Below are 19,517 nucleotides of genomic sequence, written 5' to 3' on the forward strand. Positions count from 1 at the left end.
TGTAAAAATGTACAACTGTGTATGCTATTAACAGAAGAAAGGAACTGAGTGGCTTGTTTAAATTTCAGAAATTTAATGGGATGTCACAGAGGGATTAAATAATTAATTTTGGGTGTGATTAACACCTTGAATTGATTAAAGTTGATTTCTAAATCAATGGGACAAATAGTATAAAATTGATAAATTTTCTACACTGTTAACGGATGGAAGACGGATTAATTGCTTAATTAAATTTTTAGCAATTTAATGGGATCCAGTATGTTAATAAAATTTGTTTTAAATGCATGATAAGGTTTTTATTTTAGATTGGAACTATGCATGCCTTGGATGTTAATTGTTAGAATATTAAATTCTTTGATGCAATTGCATGGATTAATACTGGATTTTAATTGCGAGATTGTTAATCTTCTTTCTGCAATTATTTGGATATTTGGTTTTGGATTGTAAATTACTTACTTATTATTTATATGTTGTAATTTACTTGGATATGGAGGATTGTATGCACCGGTATGGGACGGTGACATACTAGGTATGGTTTAGCTCAAAATGCTAATTCCTACCTTATGGATTTTAATTGGTGAACAGTTTTACCTATTCAATCAATTTTATAGATTTTGTGGATTGTATGCACCGGTATGGGACGGTAGCATACTAGGGACAGACTGATTCAAAATACTCAGTCCTACCTATTTTGGATTAAGGGTACGAATTATAAAAATATAATTTTCCTTATATTTAAGTCTGTGTAGTTGAATAAGCTGAACGACTTACTGGATCTCTTATATAAGTTTGTGCAGTTGAATAAGCTGAACGATTTATTGGAGTTCCTATGGATGGATATGAATGGATTTTAAATATATTTTTATGGTACCACGAGATGAGCTTGAGTCTCAGACTCGTTGGTTAGGGTGCGTAGCTAGCTATGTTGGTTGAGGTATACCCTGTTAGGCTTAGGTAGTCATGCCCACTCAGGTGTGTATTGCATGTTGCCTTCTATTCAGGTTGAGACCCTCAGCATAGTTTAGTGAGAGTCCTGTAGTGTGAATATATATTTATCTATTATGGACTATATAGATATTGTTGAGGTATCTAGGGTATATCTGCGTATCGGGTCACTGTTTGGATTGCAGTTAGAGAAGAATTTGCATGTGGGCCTGACCCACTCTTATTTTTACAGGTGTTCGTTTGTTCTAGTTTTAGAGCTGGATAGTGCTGAGCAGATACAGTCATTCACTCTACCGATGCTGTAGGACTTTGTTTCATGTTTTAGGATTTGGTTTTATTTCCAGTCATTTGAGTTTAGTGGGATATTTTAGGGGTTCACTAGATGGATTCCCGAGTTGTATAATTTGGAGAACGATTTGTATTCGTGGAAGATCAGTTGTAACAGAATAGTTTATTTATCAATTGAATTATTTATTCTGAGGTTTAAATTATTGGATTATCATTCTAGTTTCTTTTTAGCAAAATTTTTTTATTTATTCCTGTTTCATTAATTGTATTCTGTGTTTGTTAATTGTTAATTAATTTGATATCCTCGGGTAATCGGGCGTGAGATTGGCCAACCCGCATCCGGAAATCCGGGAGTATCACACTTGAGCTCAGCTTGCCAGAATTTCGGAGAGCTCAGGCTCGGCTCAAACTTGCCTTAAAAAAAAAAAGAAAAGAAAAAAAAGACAAGCTTTAGATCACCATTCTACGCATCTTCCTTTGATCCTATAAAAAAAAAAAAAAAAACTCAAGAAAGAGATTTGAGAAAAGAAACCTAAGAAAGAGATTTGAGAGACAGAGATATGTGGATACATGAGCAAGAGGAAGATGTGTTGAATTGAAAGGGACTAGAGGACCAACTAGTACGAGAAAAAGAAGGATGCACTGTTAGATCTGAAAGTTGAAACTAAATCGTTGCAAGATCTGAAAGTTGAAACTGAATCGTTGCAGAGAAAGAAAGAAGAGAATAGAGAAGATGAGGGGCAGCCGTTACTCCATTAATGAAAGTATAATAGGGTTTGTGTGTACATAAGTGATTAAGTGGGTTGGGTCTTTAAAATGAATAAGAGCCATTTATTTTGGGCTTTGTTATTTAAATTGTAGTAATGGTTTTCAAATGGGCTTATCATGTATAAGTGTAGTGGACTCACACATATGGGCTGGATCAACAACTTATAAACAGCTAATAAACGAGCCTTATACGAGCCTAAACGAGCTTTATACGAGCCTTGTTCACTAGCCCATACGAGCTGAGCCTAACGTTGTTCGGGCTCGGCTCGTTTACTAAACGAGCCTAGAAATTGGGCTCGAGCTCGGTTCATTTGTGTCACGAACGAGCTCGAGCCGAGGCCTTAGCTAGCCCAGTCCGAGCTGTTCATGAACAGCTCAGTTCATTTGTAGCCCTATGTCACAGGTTTAGAGTTTCAGTACCACTCTAGCTACTCCCGTGCGGCATCAAGACGTTGCTTCTACTCTCGCAAGTACTTGGTCAGCCTAACTCCCGTGCACACCTTAGCCAACACACTCCTCTCGTGCGCTTAATAGTGTTGTAGTGGCCCTCGCCCTTTTCTCACTTGGCTTGCACACTCACACACACTAAGGCACTTAAGTTGGCAAGGAAAGAACACTTCTATTACTTCAAAGAATGCTTTGTACAAGACTAGCTCTCAAAATCTCTACAAGGCTCTCAAGCTCACTTTTAGGACTTGTTGGCTACAAAATGAAGTCCTACTCCTATTTATAGGCATCCCCATCCCTAATGGATGGCTAGGATGCATTCTAACCAATGGTGGAGATCGATTCTCTAGAACCTTCTCCCACCTTCTTCACACTTCCATACTTATCTACTAGTATCTACAACATTCTAGAACTCTCCATACTACTCCACACAATTCTGGAGAACTCTAAAATCTTCCACATACTTCTACACATTTCCACACAACTCTAGACAACTCCGGAAGACTTTAGAAACTTCACTCGCCATGCAGTTGCCATGTAACGTCCTTCTCAGCGTCTGCGTGTCGCCTGCGTGGCACAACCTCCATAGGCGGGGCGTGACATTCTCCCCCACCCATTTTCGTGACGCCCTCGTCACGGTTTCTTCAGCTGACCCAGCCTCTCGCAGGTCATCAGCACTTGCGCATATGTCCTTGGCCCAAACGTACGAGCGCCCTTCGGGAGATGTGAGGTCCTCACGAGCTCCATCGTGTTCACTGCCACCTCTGGACTCTCCTTCCTGCCCACGAGCGGCACCATGTATGCGGCCTTACCTTTTTCACCTCCAAGTATCATCAACGCACCAAGGCATGGTAGTGGCGCGACGTTGTTCCTATCCATGAATTCCAGCCCCAGCACCATGTTGTGGTCGTCCATCTCGGCAACCTGGAAGTCGGCCTTACCATTCCACCCTTGCATGCATAGCTCCACCTCCTTGCACACTCTGCTCACGCGTGCCTCCTCGGAGTTGACGGCCTTGATCCAACCATCCGTCTTGCGCATCTCCAAGCTAAGTCGTTACGCCTCTTTCGAGGTAATGAAGTTGTGTGTGGCACCCGTGTCCACCAAAGCTTGCACGGCTTTACCACCAACCTGCGTATCCATATAGCGCACCCTGGCTACCTTCTTCACCTTGCCCTTTTTCTTGGTGTCATGCACTATACTACTCAGCATCTACATAGCCCCCATGCACTTGTCTTCGTCGCTACCCGCATCGTCCACCTTGCCCTTGCCCTTGCCCTTGCCCTTATCCTTCACAAGGGCGCTCATGGTCTTCTTGTTTGGGCAGTGTCGCAATATGTGCGGCCCTTCACACAAGTAGCACTTCAGCGGCTCTCACTTGCCCTTGTCGCGGCGCTTCCCTTTGCCACTAGCCTTGGACCTCTCTCCATGGTCCTTACCCTTATCATGGTGTGGGTGTCTCTCCTCATCGCTGTGCTCATCATCACTGGACTTGGGCGAGCCCCCTTTCTTGAAGCGTCGGTTTCCCCCACCTTTGCCGTGGTCCCTCCTGGGAGACGTGGCCCTCTTGTCATCGCACCTAAAGTCTTCAAGGCGCTCTGCTATAGCCATTGCGAATGCCAAGTCTCTAGGCTCCCTCCTTCTCAGCTCTGTGGCTACCCAAGACTGCAACCCATCAATGAACAAGCACACGCGTTGCCGCTCCGGCATCTCTAGGATCTCCAGCATCAAGTTGGAGTACTCATTCACATACTCCCTTATGCTGCCCTTTTGCTTCAGGCGCCTTAGGTTGATCATGGCGAGGTCCTCGACGTACTTGGGATAGAACTGCCTCTTGAAATCCTCCCATGTGTCAACCGCTCTTGCACCTCTACCAGTGAAGCGATGTCTCCACCATAGAGTGGCAATGTCCGTGAGATACATGGTGCCCGTCTGCACCTTCTCCTCATCATCCTCGATCTCCATGCACTCAAAGTACCTCTCTATGTGCTAGAAGAAGTTGTCAATCTGGCGCGTATTCCTTGCCCTATCATACTCCTTGGGCTTTGATGCCTTCTTCTTCCTTGGCTTCACCACGACCTCGCGCGCCTGGGAGAACTCCTTCTTGCACTCGGCAATCTCCATGCGCAAGTTGTCTACCCGATCATGCAAGTCCCTTTTCTTCTCTTGCGCCTTGTTGGCGATGCCATCAATCAGCTCGTAGAGCTCCGCCATCCTTCTCTCGAGCCTATTAAACTTGGTCTCCGTGTAGACCAAGTGTGTGACAAGCTTCTCCTCCAAGCTCTGCTCCAAGACGTGGACTTGGTGGTCTCCTCTGCTAGCCATGTCTACTCCACAAAGCTCCCTTGACGAACCTGCTCTGATACCAACTGTCACGGGCTTAGAGTTTCAGCACCACTCTAGCTACTCTCGTGCGGCACCAAGACATTGTTTCTACTCTCGCAAGTACTTGGTCAGCCTAACTCCCGCGCACACCTTAGCCAACACACTCCCCTCGTGCGCTTACTAGTGTTGTAGTGGCCCTCGCCCTCTTCTCACTTGGCTTGCACACTCACACACACTAAGGTACGTAAGTTGGCAAGGAAAGAATACTTCTATTACTTTAAAGAATGCTTTGTACAAAACTAGCTCTCAAACTCTATACAAGGCTCTCAAGCTCACTTCTAGGACTTATTGGCTACAAAATGAAGTCATACTCCTATTTATAGGCATCCCCATCCTTAATGGATGGCTAGGATGCATTTTAACCAACGGTGGAGATCGATTCTCTAGAACATTCTCCCACCTTCTTCGCACTTCCATACTTATCTACTAGTATCTACGACATTTTAGAACTCTCCATACTACTCCACACAATTCTGGAGAATTCTAAAATCTTCCACATACTTTTACACATTTTCTACACATATCTAGAATTTTCTACACAACTCTAGACAACTCCGAAAGATTCTAGAAACTCCACTCGCCATGCAGTTGCCATACAGCGTCTCCTCAGCGTCTGCGTGTTGCCTGCGTGGCACAACCTCCATAGGCGGGGCGTGACACCTAGGTATGAAAGGACTTTAAAATCTCTCAGGTTGGTTGTTGGTGGCAAATTGAATATGTTGACTGGGGATGCAAACGTGGTGTATCGTCAAGATACATGTACGAGAACAAATATACGAGTCTGGTACATTGACAACTCATGTCTCAGTTCTTTTTGTGAGCCATCACATGCTTAATTTAACCCATTTCAAGTGTTTGTAATTTAAGAGCGAATTCAACTAGTTTATATTGATATCCGTTTGTTCGTAAGTGATACCGTCTGTGAACCAATAACGAGAAGAAATGAGATCGGGTGAGTTATCAATTTGGATTTTTCTCTCTTCCGTCCCGTATTACCAAATTTTCATCTTTGATTATTCATTAGATAATCACCACCGGGGACTCAAGTAGATACCCAAAATATTTTAGAATTTGTCGTAAGGAACTTTGTTTTCCGCCATTTTTTCTTTAATATGTTGTTGTCTTGAAGTCGGTCCACAGATTTTGGGCCTGGGTGGTCTTGTAGTAGTTTTTTTTTTTGCCTTTTCAATAAATTTTCAATAATAATAAAAAAATACAGCAGGTATTATACAGTAATAAGAGAGATTAAAATCCAAATGATAGACCTTTTTGTTGCAAGTAAATGCTATACAATAATAAAAGAAATTAAAATCCAAATGATGACCTTTTCGTTGCAAGTAAATGCTACAGCTGTCTATAGAGGTGAAGTATCTCGTAATACTAATATATGAGTATGTAACTCTATTATTTTAGAGATTTTAATTCACAGATAGATTTTGTACATTTCATGCACATTGAAGATAGATTTTTATACATAAATTAGTATGAAGGGATGAAACACTATTCTTGTATTACTTTTTCATATATAATTACAAAAATATACTTTTAGAGAATGGGATACACATTGTATATATCAGAATTTTTAGAGGGCAAGTTTTCATTTTAGATAACAACGGTGATTTGATACGTGAAAAATGTATTAAAGGATGAAAATATATACAAAGGTAAGGCCCAAAGACCATTATAAAGATAGGTTATGGTTTTAAAACTTATTTACTGCATGTCATGAAAAATAAAAAATAAAAAAACCCATTAACAAAAGAATAAATTTTATGCAAATGCCCAAATGAATTAGTAAAAAAAAAGGAAAAAAAATTATAAAATAATATGCTAAATAAGTAGTGTAAAAAAATAAATACACAAATATAAGAACCAAAATATTAATTAATAATATTTTTGTTAAATACAATCACAACGGTTCTATGGTATTCTCATTTTGAAGCGATTTATGAATTGATTTAAATAAGTAGAAGAAAAATAAAAAGAATAAGAAACAGAAAAATCTGTTACACTACATTATAAGTGAAAAAAAAAAAAATTTGAAAAATGAAAGAAAAATATGGACTAATTTGAAGAAAGGGGATATATGTAATTTTTTTTTTTTTCAAAAGAAAATTAGGGGAATTTAAAAATTATAGGAGCACTATTAAAAAATATTGCCATATAAATATATATTCATTTTGAAATTATTTTCAAAAAATAAAAAAATTAACAGTTTTCTGTTCTCTGAATTCCTGAGAATTGTTTTCAGAATTATAAATCAATCAAATTTTAAATATTTCAACTCATTACTAATATGCTTAAGAAAAACCAAAAGTATATTGTGAATATATTCCTAAATTATATTGTAAGTTTACCATGAATGTGTGTTGTATATACAAGTGTATATTATATATGGAGACTTGTATAAATATATCACGTGGTGGCAATGAAACTTTTTCACTATGGCTTATTGTCACGGGCTTAGAGTTTCAGCACCACTCTAGCTGCTCCCGTGCGGCACCAAGATGTTGCTTCCACTCTCGCAAGTACTTGGTCAGCCTAATTCCCGTGCACACCTTAGCCAACACACTCCCCTCGTGCGCTTACTAGTGTTGTAGTTGCACTCGCCCTCTCCTCACTTGGCTTGCACACTCACACACACTAAGACACTTAAGTTGGCAAGGAAAGAACACTTCTATTACTTCAAAGAATGCTTTGTACAAGGCTAGCACTCAAGCTCTCTACAAGGCTCTCAAGACTCACTCTAGGACTTGTTCCCTGCAAAATGAAGTCCTACCTCTATTTATAGGCATCCCCATCCCTAATGGACGGCTAGGATGCATTCTAACCAACGGTGGAAATTGATTATCTAGAATCTTCTCCCACCTTCTTCACACTTCCATACTACTCCACACACTTCCATACTATTCTCCATACTACTCCACACAACTCTGGAGAACTCTAGAACCTTCCACACACTTCTACACATTTCTACACATATCTAGAATATTCCACATAACTCTAGACTATTCCGGAAGACTCTAGAAACTCCACTTGCCATGCAGTTGCCATGCAGCGTCCTCCTCAGCGTCTGCGTGTCGCCTGCGTGGCACAACCTCCATAGACGGGGCGTGACATTATGCTAACATTCTCTTGGGCAATATTCATTAATTGACATATATATTGAACGCATGATATGTAGATAGTGGTGTATACATGGGAGCACAATATCTATACCTAGTTGGCAATGTCGTTAGTTATCTAGTTGGCAAACAATTTTGATATAAAGCCAAAATTATCTGATCAATATCAAATTATCAAATTAAATCATACGGAATTGAATATAAGAATTTAATTAGTAACTTTGTATTTCAAAAAAAAGAAGAAAGATGATATTTAAATAAACATTACTAAATATTAATTTATGTATATATATTACATATTGAAAAGTAATTTTTATATTTTTCGATAATGTTTAAAATTACTCGATAGGTCAACTCAGAAGAATGTTTTAGAATCAATTATTTTTATATAGAGTGGAACAATTTATTTCTTTAATTCATAGTGGGTTTAAAGAATCTAAATATACGAAAATATTTTTGGTTACTTTGTTTAATTTCAAAAGGCTAAAATCATTAGATGATTATACTTCGAGAAAACATTGTCTTAATTTCGAACTGTTTCTAAAGTATAACGAGTCTTCTAAATATGGTGTTTAGATTTATTTTTAGAATTAAGAGTTTTAAAAGAAATTTTACAAATAGAAATTACATATAAAAATTTAAAAGAAATTTTACAAATAGAAATTACATATATAAAAAAAAAAATAAAGATTCCTTTCAAAATATCCAGTTATAAGAAAGATTAAATTAATTATCTATTATCTAATAAAAAAGATATATTAACAAAATTTGAATATAATAATTTATTTAATAACTTTACATTTCAAAAAGTGAGAAGGAATGATGTTTATTAATATATTAAATATTAAAAGACTACAAAATTTAATTTCAATACCGTGGCCTTGGGTTATGGAAATGAAATCCGTTATTATACAAAATTTAACAGTTTTTAAACGTTGTCGTTTCTTCTGTTATACGCACTGCTACCGTCTTCCTAACCTTTTGCTCAAAGTGAACTCATCATCATCACAAACCCTAGAGGAGGAGTAGATACTGCTTGTTCAAGAGCAGTGCCTATCACATTTCATCTCCGATGATTCATATAAACAGTAAAATACTAGTTCGTTCTAGTTTCTCTTGTGTTCTAGATTCAACAATCCCTAAATTGTATGCCCTTCAAACCCATCCACTGTCTTCATCTCTCAATTCCATCTCAACTTCCACAAATCCACACTCATTTACTGTCAATTATCTGATAAATTCTTGCGGGTTGAGTCCAGAAACTGCTATTTCAGCTTCCAAACACGTCAATTTCAAAACCCTAGATAGACCAGACTCGGTTCTCAACTTCTTCAAGAACCATGGATTCAGCAAAAGCCAGATGTCAGATGTCATCAGAAAAGAACCAGGACTTCTCTTATATGATCCCAATAAAACCCTTTTGCCCAAATTCGAGTTCTTTTACTCCAGTGGCATTTCCAGCACTGAGCTCGCGGAGATAGTATCCAAAGGCCCAACCATATTGACAAGTAGCTTGAAGAACCAAATCATACCATCTTTCAATTTGTTGAAGAATATATTTCATTCAGATGATAAGTTTATGGTGGCCTTTAAACGATTCCCTAGGATCATAAAGTTTGATCATAGTGATATTACAGTCCCCAACACTGAACTTTTGAGACAACACGGCGTGCCAGATTCGAAGATTGTGGACTTACTGCTCATTCTATATCACTCATGGTAAAGCCTGATAGATTCAAGGAGGTAGTGGAGGATGTAAAGAAAATGGGTTTCAACCCTTCAAAATTAGTGTTTGTTATGGCAGTTATGGCATTGACGGCAATGAGCAAATCAACATGGAAAAGGAAGATGGAGGTTTATGAGAAGTGGGGTTGGTCCAAGGAAGAAACAATCTTGGCTTTTACAAGATTTCCGAATTGTATGAGGATATCCGAGAAGAAGATAATGGCGGTGCTGAATTTTTATGTCAACACAATGGGTTGGAAGTCTTCCCTAATTGCTCATGATCCACTGGTACTGGCAATGAGCTTGGGTAAGAGGATAATTCCCAGGTGTTCAGTACTTCAAGTTTTGCTGTCGAAAGGTTTGATAAAGAAATCCATTAGTCCAGCCACATTGTTGAAGTGCAAAGAGAGTTTGTTCCTTGAGAAGTTTGTGACCTGTTTTGAGGAAGCTCCTCAGTTGTTGAAACTATATCAAGAAAAATTGGACATTGCAAAATAACATGGTCATGCTTATGAAGGTAAGAGTGGAACTTATCAGTTTTAGATGTAGATGATCTACTTCCTAGATGAACTGAAGTGGCTTACACATCCCTGTTCTTGTACTTGCTTTCATTTCCACCATATGCTATCACACCACCACCTTTTTGAATTAGGTTTTTATGAACAATATTTTTTGTTGGATTTTAAATGTCTCAATTCGATTTTCTCAGCAAGTATTTATTTGGTTTCGTTAGAAAATGCTTAGAGATTATGTGATGCTCTAATATATCTTCCATTAATCATGTATGCATTTAGCTTAATGATTTATTATTTTTTGTGCAACTCTGACTTTGCGAGATCTTCTTAATCTTTAATTTGAAGGAAATAAACTCAATATGTAAAAGTCGTGTCATTGGAAAATCCTTTATTTGGAAAGATTTCACCACCTGCTACTGAATGAAAATGTGGCTTTAACGACTGACCAGAGTGGCCACAGTGGATGTGCATCACTATAAATAATAGAGTGGCCATGCATCACAAACCTATAAGTAGCCAGCAGGATAAATCAAGGTTGAAAAATGATATTTGAGACCTAATACACTTGCCCAAGGCGCATTTATTTGACATGCTTTCTTAAGATATTTTAAGTTGTAGCAGAGTGAACGTTAGAACAATAATTCATTAAAATATACATACATACACACACACACACACACATATATATCCTTCTTGGACCGAGCTGATCCTCCCAAAGACAAGAGCCCTTCATAGAGTGGCTAATTTATAAAGGCAAAATTGATAAGTTTATCGACTTGTAAAATCTACTTTCGGACTTGCATTAGAACCAAATGTAAGATAACAAGTCTTTCTCTTTTTCCGTTTGAAGCTCTTCAAAGGGCCTAAACTTGTGGAGGAAATTGTTTTTCATTGGGATGCTGCTAATTTAGAGTTGAAGACTGATATAGTAACTCATTGGTAGACAAATTGTGGGAATTCTCATCAATAGAGGTGGAGTTGGGTGAGAGAGAGTAAAGATGTAGGAGTTGAAAGGCTGAGTGCTGTAAGGAGAGCAGAGAGTATATGTAATTCCTGGAGATGTTATATTAGGCAAGCAATTCATAATATTCTCCATCGATAGTCAACATAGCAAAGGGAGAGAATTAAATTTGAATCCGGTCTATTAATGAGTTTAACTCGATGTCTTTCTAAATTTTTTTTTTTAATTTTTTATTTACTTATATTGTAGGGACATGTGTCACCTCATTTTTGCGCCACATTGGTGGTAAGAAGGAACTTACTACTCATTGGTGAGTAGGTAAGTATTGTCCTTATCCTACTTGGAGGGAAAGAGGTACCGAAGATTGTTCTAGATCTGTTTAGCTTAATCAGGAGGTTGGTAAATATGGAGTTTGGGGTGTGAGGGGCTTTAAAAATAATCCTAGGATTAGGAGAGCCTCTAGTTGAAGATAGAGATGGATTTTCTTGATTATGTGATCTTGACTCTCCTAGTATGTTCACTGGCAATGGAGAATATTATGAGCTGCTGAAGGCTTTGGTGTGAGTGTTCTTACTCTTTTTTCGTGGGTGATCAATGAAGATTTGCACTAATGAATGTAGAAGGATCATCCGATCACAAATATCTCAATAAATAAAATATGACCTAGAAGGGAGTGAATAGATCAAGTATGGAGCATTTATAACTAAAGTACCAAAAAAGACAGGATTTCTTTGATTGCATTGAATAAATAGTTTCCTCTATTAAATATAAAATCATATCTAGGATGCTAAAGCCTCAAATTATATATATATATATATATATATATATATATATTACCACAAAACAGAATTTTATTGATTAAACAGAGGACAAATCCATTTGAATAACATTCAATAGCTAACCAGGCCAAATATCCCACTGAACATCCCCAGTTTTCCTACCCAATGCATCTTTGGCTAACTCATGAGCCACTTTGTTACAGGATCTAGGAACACCCAACCAAGTGAAAACCCATGATTGGCACGCAACAACAATTTCACATCTTCTAAGAGTGGACCAGACAAGAAGTTTGATGGTTGAAACTTCACCAAAGATAGGCAATCACTCTCAATATCAACATCTGAATAACGCCATTGTCTAAACCTTCTCTAATTACCAACCAGCACTTCAGCTACTTCCACATTAGCCACAAAATGAATAAAGACAGAGGCAACCTTAATAGGATGACCCAAATGATCCCTTAAGACAAACCCTCCACCACAGCAACTAGAGGAAGGACAAAATGAGGCATCACAGTTCAGTTTGAGTTGTGTGTTAGTGGGAGCAACCCACCTACAAATTGATCAGATGAAGAAACAATTGAGTCAAGACTATTAACCTCATGGAACTCGTTGAAGTAAAAGACTGCTTTCTCCATGATTTCCATCGTACCCCATGAGAACTTATTATAAACCCAATCATTTCGTCCCTTCCAAATCTGTCAGCAGAGAAAAGAAGCTAAGCTGAAGAGTCAGTCTATCCGCCTCTGAAACATTTTTCCATAAACCAAGCAACCAAGTCCAACAATGTAACCATGGGATACAATTTGCAGGGAATTGCAACCGCGAAGGACTAAGTCTCTATACATCTTGTGCCTTGGAACAGAAAAACATCATGTGACAAAGTGATTCATCATAAACCCAACAAATGCTACAAGTTGCATTTTCCATAACCCTTCGTTGTTTAAGCTGTAAGAATACAGGAACTCTCTCACCACAACATTGCCATAAAAAAAATTTCACCTTCCGTTTTGTGTGAAGATTCCAAATGCTTGCCCAAACAACAAACTGAGGAGGAGCATAACTAGTACTTGTTTGAACTGTTACCATGGACGACCTTGGATCCAACCCTCCAACAATCCTATAAGCGGAATTAACCGAAAATTTACCGGATGCTGACCAGCCCCAAACCAAACGATCTTCACCTTCCAGCCTTCTCAAAGGAGTTTTCAAAAATTAATCCCACATCTCAAACATTAAAAATGCTTCGAATCAAACTTTCAGGTTACTTGTGTTCTCTCAGGTTGTGTGAAGTCCCCTGATACCTTGCTAGAGAAAGCTCCGGCCTCGAATAACCACCCCACCACCCCCCCCCCCCCCCCCCCCCCCAAACCCCAACACACACACACGCGTAGTGGAAGACATCGTTGTATATACGAACAATCAAAAAAGTATTTAGATTTAAAAGTAGGAAATAGTAAAGAATCCTCTCCAATCTCCAAGCAATTTTAGACAACAAAGCTAAATTCATAGCTGAAATATTTTTAAAGCCCAATCCACCAAATTTCTTAGGCTCGCACAGTGTTTCCCAACTCACCCAGTTCACACTTGATGAGGAGGATTTGCCTGACCACCAAAAGTTAGTAAGCTGACTTTAGGTTTATCACAAGTGGACTGAGGGATTTTTTTTTTTTTTTTGATAAGTAAAAATATATTAGAAAAACGTTCAAAAGGGGAACGCATCCCTAATACAAGAGAAAAGATCTAAGGACCAATAGAATCCAAGAGATCAAAGAAATCATCAATCGAGGAGCATGTACTTCCTCTAACATAAAAGAATAAAGAACGAAGAATATGAATTTTTAAATTAGCTAAGGACGATTCTTTTCCTTCAAAGGATCTATTATTTCTCTCACGCCACAAACACCACCAGACACAATGAGGAACAATCTTCCAATAAGCACGAGCTTGTTTCTTAACAGGATAGCTTTTCCAAGCGTTAATCAACTGAGAGGAGTGCTTAGGCATTACCCAAAAAATGCCGAAAATGCTGAAAATAAAACTCCAACAACCAAACGCCACAGGACAATGCAAAAGAATATGATCCACGGATTCACTATCGTCTTTGCATAAACAACACCAATTAACAATGATGTTACCTCTCTTTCTCAAATTGTCCAAAGTCAAAATCTTCCCCAATGTAGCTGTCCAAGCGAAGAACGCGATTCGAAGAGGGGCTTTAGAGCACCACACGGACTTCCAAGGAAACTCGGAACCAACGAAATTGGATAAATGAATAAACATAGAGCGGACATCATACCGACCATGAGCCAAAGGAACCCACAAAATATCATCACACCCTCTGCCAATATCCTTCTGCCTATACAAAATATCCAAAAAAGCAGAAACTTCCTCCATTTCCCAATCCTGAAAAGACCGCCTAAACCGCACATCCCACGTAACTCCATTGTTATCAAGATGATAACAATCAATCACGAAAACATGCTTATTAGTTGCAATGCTATAAAACCTAGGAAATGAGTGTGAAAGCAACTGGTCGCCACACCAAAGATCCTCCCAAAAACGAACATGCCTGCCATTACGAACTTTGAATCTAATAAGAGTAGAGAAAACATCCCATCCCTTCCGAATAAATTTCCACAAACCAACGCCTCCCGTAATAGTAACTGGACTGAGGGATTTTAAAACAATGAAGAGAGTATGTAAATAAATCAGCAAAATAGCCTTCTGCAAGCTGTCTCACTTCTTCCTTGGGAGTCAAACCACACGCCAAAAGCATTTTCGAGTCCAATAATTTCATTCTTTTTCCTTCGAATAATAGTCTTTATATGAAAAAACTTGGTATTATTATCCCCGTGCATTAACCAATTGATCCGGGACTTCTGTTTCCAAAACATTTCTTTGCTTCGCCAAGCAGCTTCCAACTCAGCTTCAAGTTTAAAATACTCAACCCTGTCAAAAGAAACATCATTTTGAAGAACTCTGATTCTTTCTTGAAGCTTTGTGATCTGCACTGGACCATTAGACATCCTAGACTTACTCCACTGTTTCAGATTCTCTTTGCAAAGTTGAATCCTTTGAGAAAGAGCATGTTTAGCACCACCATGACCAGGAGTAATCCAGGACTGCTGAACAAAATCATGAAAACCTTTAACTTGAATCCATCTAGCATCAAAATGAAACTTTATTCTAAATCCACCCATTCGATCATTAAGCTCCAACAATAGAACAACATGATCAGACCCTACAACCAGCAAATGTTTCAATGAACAATGAGAGAAAGTCGATGACCATTCAAACAAACATAATGCTGTGTCTAACCTAGTCATAATAGTATGACCTTCCCCGCTTCTGTTACACCATGTAAATGGAGGGCCATTAAATCCCACATCAAGAAGCTGACAATTTTCAATAAATTGTCTGAACCCTCTCATCATCCAACTCTTCTTCTTGGCTCCTCCTCTCTTCTCCCCTGTATGATAAATAGAATTGAAATCCCCCATAATAAGCCATTTGGGGCCGATTCTATATCTGAGCTCACCCAAATACTTCCACTGCTCAGCCTTAACAACCTCATCACAGGAAACATACACCCCTGTAAAAAACCAATTCCCAAACCCATGACCACCATCAATTTTACAAGTGACCTGAAACTCATTCCACTCCACCATACGAACAGTACAATCAGGTTGGTAGAATAAAGCAATACCCCTTGCTAAACCTCTCGGATTGACAACAAAAGAATCATATCCACCCAACAATCTCTTCACACTCTCCACACTCTCCACATGCTCCTCTTTATTTTTTGTTTCCAATAAACAAATTAAAATTGGGGAGTGAAGGTTCACCATCCTTCTTAGTTGGGAAACTGTCCGGGGTCTCCCCAAACCCCGACAATTCCACACCGTAACTTTCATTAAATGGTTGGGGGCCAATTTTGGTTGGTCACCACCACCTCAGAAGTAACAACTTGAGAACCCTCACATTCATTGTTGCTTGACAATCCACCTCGTCCCCCATCCGTTTCTACTAATTTCAATCTCTTCCCATCGGCATCTTCATTTTCCCCAACTTGCTTTCTCTTTGAACAACTAGTAATTCCCTCATGAAGAATAGTAGATACACCGGAACGAGCTTTGCGCTTCCAAACCTTCTGTATAGATTTCCCTCTTGAACGTTCAGGAGAATCAGAACCAATATTAGGTATTTCAACACCCGCAACAGGGACGTCAATCGCAGCTGTCTTCACGTCTGTGAAAGCCACCCTTTTCTTCTCAAATTATATTTAGTAGCCCCAAGTGTTGCTTAATGTTATTAGACTTTAATTTCAATCCAATCATCTATATTATGCTTCTGCTTATCGACTAGTAAAATCTACTTTAGCACTTGCATTAGAACCAAATGTAAGATAACATGTCTCTCTCCTTTTTCCTTTGGGACTTTCCAAAGGGCTTAGACATATGGAGGAAGTAGTTTCTCATTGGGATGCTGCTATTTTAGGGTTGAAGGCTGATATGGTAACTCCTTGGTAGGCAAGTGTGGTAATTCTTGTCCAGCAAGGAATGAGTTGAAGACACTATAAATAGAGGTGAAATTTGGTGAGAGAGAGAGAGAGGAGAGATGTAGGGGTTCAATGGGTGAATGTTGTGAGGAGAGGAGAGTATATGTAATTTCTAGAGATGTAAAATAGGCAAGCAGCACGTAATATTAGTGAAACATTCTAGCAACGGATGAGAATTAATTTGAATCGGGTTTATTAATGAGTTTAACCCAATGCCTTTCTAATTATTTATTTTTTATTTATTTATATTGTAGGGACAGGTGTCACCTAACTTTGGCACCACATTGGTGGTAAGAAGGAACTTCATACTCACTGGTGAGTAGGCAAGTATTGTCCTTATCTTACTTGGAGGAAAATGAACCAAAAATTATTCTCCATAAAATAGCTTAATGTCTTATAGACAACCCAATTGGTGTTCGAGGGGCTTTAAAAATAATCTAGGAGAGCCTCTAGTTGAAGAGAAAGGGATTTGTTTGATGATGTGATATTGACTCTGCTAGTAAGTTCACTGTCAATGGAGAATGTTATGAGCTGTTGGAGGCTTTGGTGAGAGTGTTCTTAGTCTCTTTTTGTGGGTGATCAATGAAGAATTGCACTAACGACCTTAAACTATGCAGAAGTCTGTCCGTTGTACAAACAATCTCAAGTCCATAACTCACTTTTGCTGTTTTGATTTTATTCCTGGGATACATATACTGCACAAGTGTATGCCCCTCTTAAAGTAACAAAAGATGCCTAATTTTTTAGAACAACATAACTAGCAGCAATTTGTTAAGTAACAAAAGATGTCAGCCCAAATGTTGACCTTTTTGTTGCAGGCAAACAGTACAGCTCCAGGTGGAAATACAATTTGAATGATAATCATTGTTCCAATTTCGCAGCTTATTATCCTGGCAAACAAGGGGGAGGGGAGACTCAAACACGGGCACACCTGCTCAAGAGTTGGGCGCTTTGCCAACTTTGCCAATGTTTTTGCCTCCATAACAATTTGACTAACACAATGGACTGCTATGGGTGCAGGACTGCGTTCCCTCGGCAGCCGAATGAAGGTCAACATTTTGAGACACGGAAGAAGGTAGATATCAGCAATAGGAGTGTGAGCTCCATTGCTCCAGCCACTAATTGAAGGCCTCAAGGCCATTGCTGATTAGCAGTCACGCTCTACTGCAACAACACTGTGTCCCAAGAAAAGATCAGCTTCAAAGCCTTCCTTTACGACCAAAAATTCTGACATTCCAGCTCCAGGTGGAATTCAATGTGAATGATATTCATTGTTGCTTTGATTAGGCATAAAAAATGGACAGTCCAGTTTTGCAGCTTAGAGTCACTAGATTTTGAACGTTGTCCTTTATGGTTATATTTTGAGTTCATAAATCTAAACATTGTAGCATGGAAGACAATTTCTTCTTTTGTCTCTGTTAGAAGTGCCTCAAATTGAATGGTGTGAGTGTGTTGTGGTCAAATGGTCAAAGTGTGTTGTGAAATTATGATACATATTTTATATATACATATACATATATATACACACACACACACACGAGAATGTGATATGGTGGTTAGATTGAATACAGGTGGTGATGGAAATGGGTTGAGTATATCATTTTTATTTTATTTTCTTTTTGTTGCTACTGCATGTATTCAAGACTTCTGTAGTTGTTTCACAATTCATTATTCCGCCATATTCGCAGGGGACTAACAACAGAAGATAGGAAGATAGGATTCCATTTAAAATCCATCGGAAGAAATGCTCTCTCTCAACCTCCGATCCAGAAAAATCCTAATGCCCCTCTCCCACCCTCCGCCACCAGCACCACCACTCCGTCTTTCTCTCTCTCCACCACCGCCAGCAGCACTACTCCCCACCCTCTTTCTATTTTTATCTCTCTCCCCACCCTAATCAGTTGATTGGTGTTTTGGATGTTGCACAAATTTTATGTTTTGGATGTTGCAGAAATTTATGCGTATGTGAGGAAGAGGGGAGAGGATTGTGATTGGTGAAGCAAAATGCTAACCTGACCCAAACGGATCAACCATTAGTAATATTAGAAGTCTAAAACCATAAAAAATCAATCTCTGTAATAAAAATTATATGTACTAATATATTTATATATATATAAATAAATCTAAAAATACCTAGATTTTGGTTAATGGCGGAGAGATAAAACCCTGTTAAAAATGGATTAAATCTGCTACTACTATTTTTTTAATAATATTTTAAAGGACAAATTGCAAAAACCCCCTTTTTACTATTACCTAGTTGCCAAAAACCCGGATTAAATCTGCTACTATTATTTTTTAAATAATATTCTAAAGGACGAATTGCAAAAAAACCCTTTTTACTATTACCTAGTTGTCAAAAACCCCTTATGAATATTTTTGATAAAAAATCAGCCCTCAATTATATCAAGGGATGTTTTTAACTTATGTTTGTTTAAGTGGTTGGTTGAGGGAATTTTTTGGACGAAATTATCCCTTAATAGATTAATCTTCCGACAATTTATTTTTGGAGTATTTTGTATTCTCGAAGTAAAAAATATTTAAGGTATTTTGTGTTCTCGAAGTAAAAAATATTTAAGGTATTTTTTTATTTATTTACAAAAATCAAATTTAAAAAAAGAAAAGAAATTATGTTGCTTTTTAATTGCCAATTTTAGTCCACATACCATACAGTAGCGTAATTGAATTAAGGAAAAGAAAGAAATTGGACTAAGGAAAGGAAAAGAAAGAAATTGGATTAAGGAAACATGGCAAATTATTAATTATTTTTATTAAAATAATTAATTGTTATAATGGCTTCTAAAGATCAAATGCACTGAAGGAGTTCTTGAGTTGCTTAATTTTTTCATCTTCTATTCCAACGCCATGGTGGATTTTCTCTCTCTGTTTATTTTATTAATTATACATAGCTTAAAGATGATTTTATTAGCTTTTCATTTTTTGTTTTTTTGGGGAATTTTTCTTTGCTGCTTCCATATACTTTGCTTGACGGGGAGAGAGAAAAGAAATAAATAAATTGTT

General features: G+C 38.1%; 1 protein-coding gene across 6 annotated transcripts; it reads left to right on the forward strand.

Moving 5' to 3' along the window:
- The first annotated feature begins 8,907 nt into the window (after nucleotides 1–8,907).
- On the forward strand, nucleotides 8,908–18,094 carry LOC132301471 (uncharacterized). Of its 6 annotated transcripts, XM_059798732.1 has the most exons (4): nucleotides 8,913–10,200; nucleotides 16,754–16,814; nucleotides 17,318–17,440; nucleotides 17,520–18,094. In XM_059798732.1, the coding sequence occupies exons 1-4, from the start codon at nucleotides 10,183–10,185 to the stop codon at nucleotides 17,576–17,578; spliced, it is 261 nt and encodes an 86-aa protein (XP_059654715.1). In that variant the 5' UTR covers nucleotides 8,913–10,182; the 3' UTR covers nucleotides 17,579–18,094. The 6 variants fall into 6 exon arrangements, 3 of the variants coding, with proteins under 3 accessions (XP_059654715.1, XP_059654704.1, XP_059654710.1); XM_059798721.1 differs by having other exon boundaries at nucleotides 17,318–17,962; XM_059798727.1 differs by having other exon boundaries at nucleotides 8,914–10,200; nucleotides 17,381–17,962.
- The last annotated feature ends 1,423 nt before the right edge of the window (nucleotides 18,095–19,517 follow it).

This window comes from Cornus florida, unplaced genomic scaffold, assembly GCF_030987335.1.
Source record: "Cornus florida cultivar Cherokee Brave unplaced genomic scaffold, ASM3098733v1 CherokeeBrave_3.0.0_Hap2_Chr01, whole genome shotgun sequence".
NCBI classification, from domain to species: Eukaryota; Viridiplantae; Streptophyta; class Magnoliopsida; order Cornales; family Cornaceae; genus Cornus; species Cornus florida.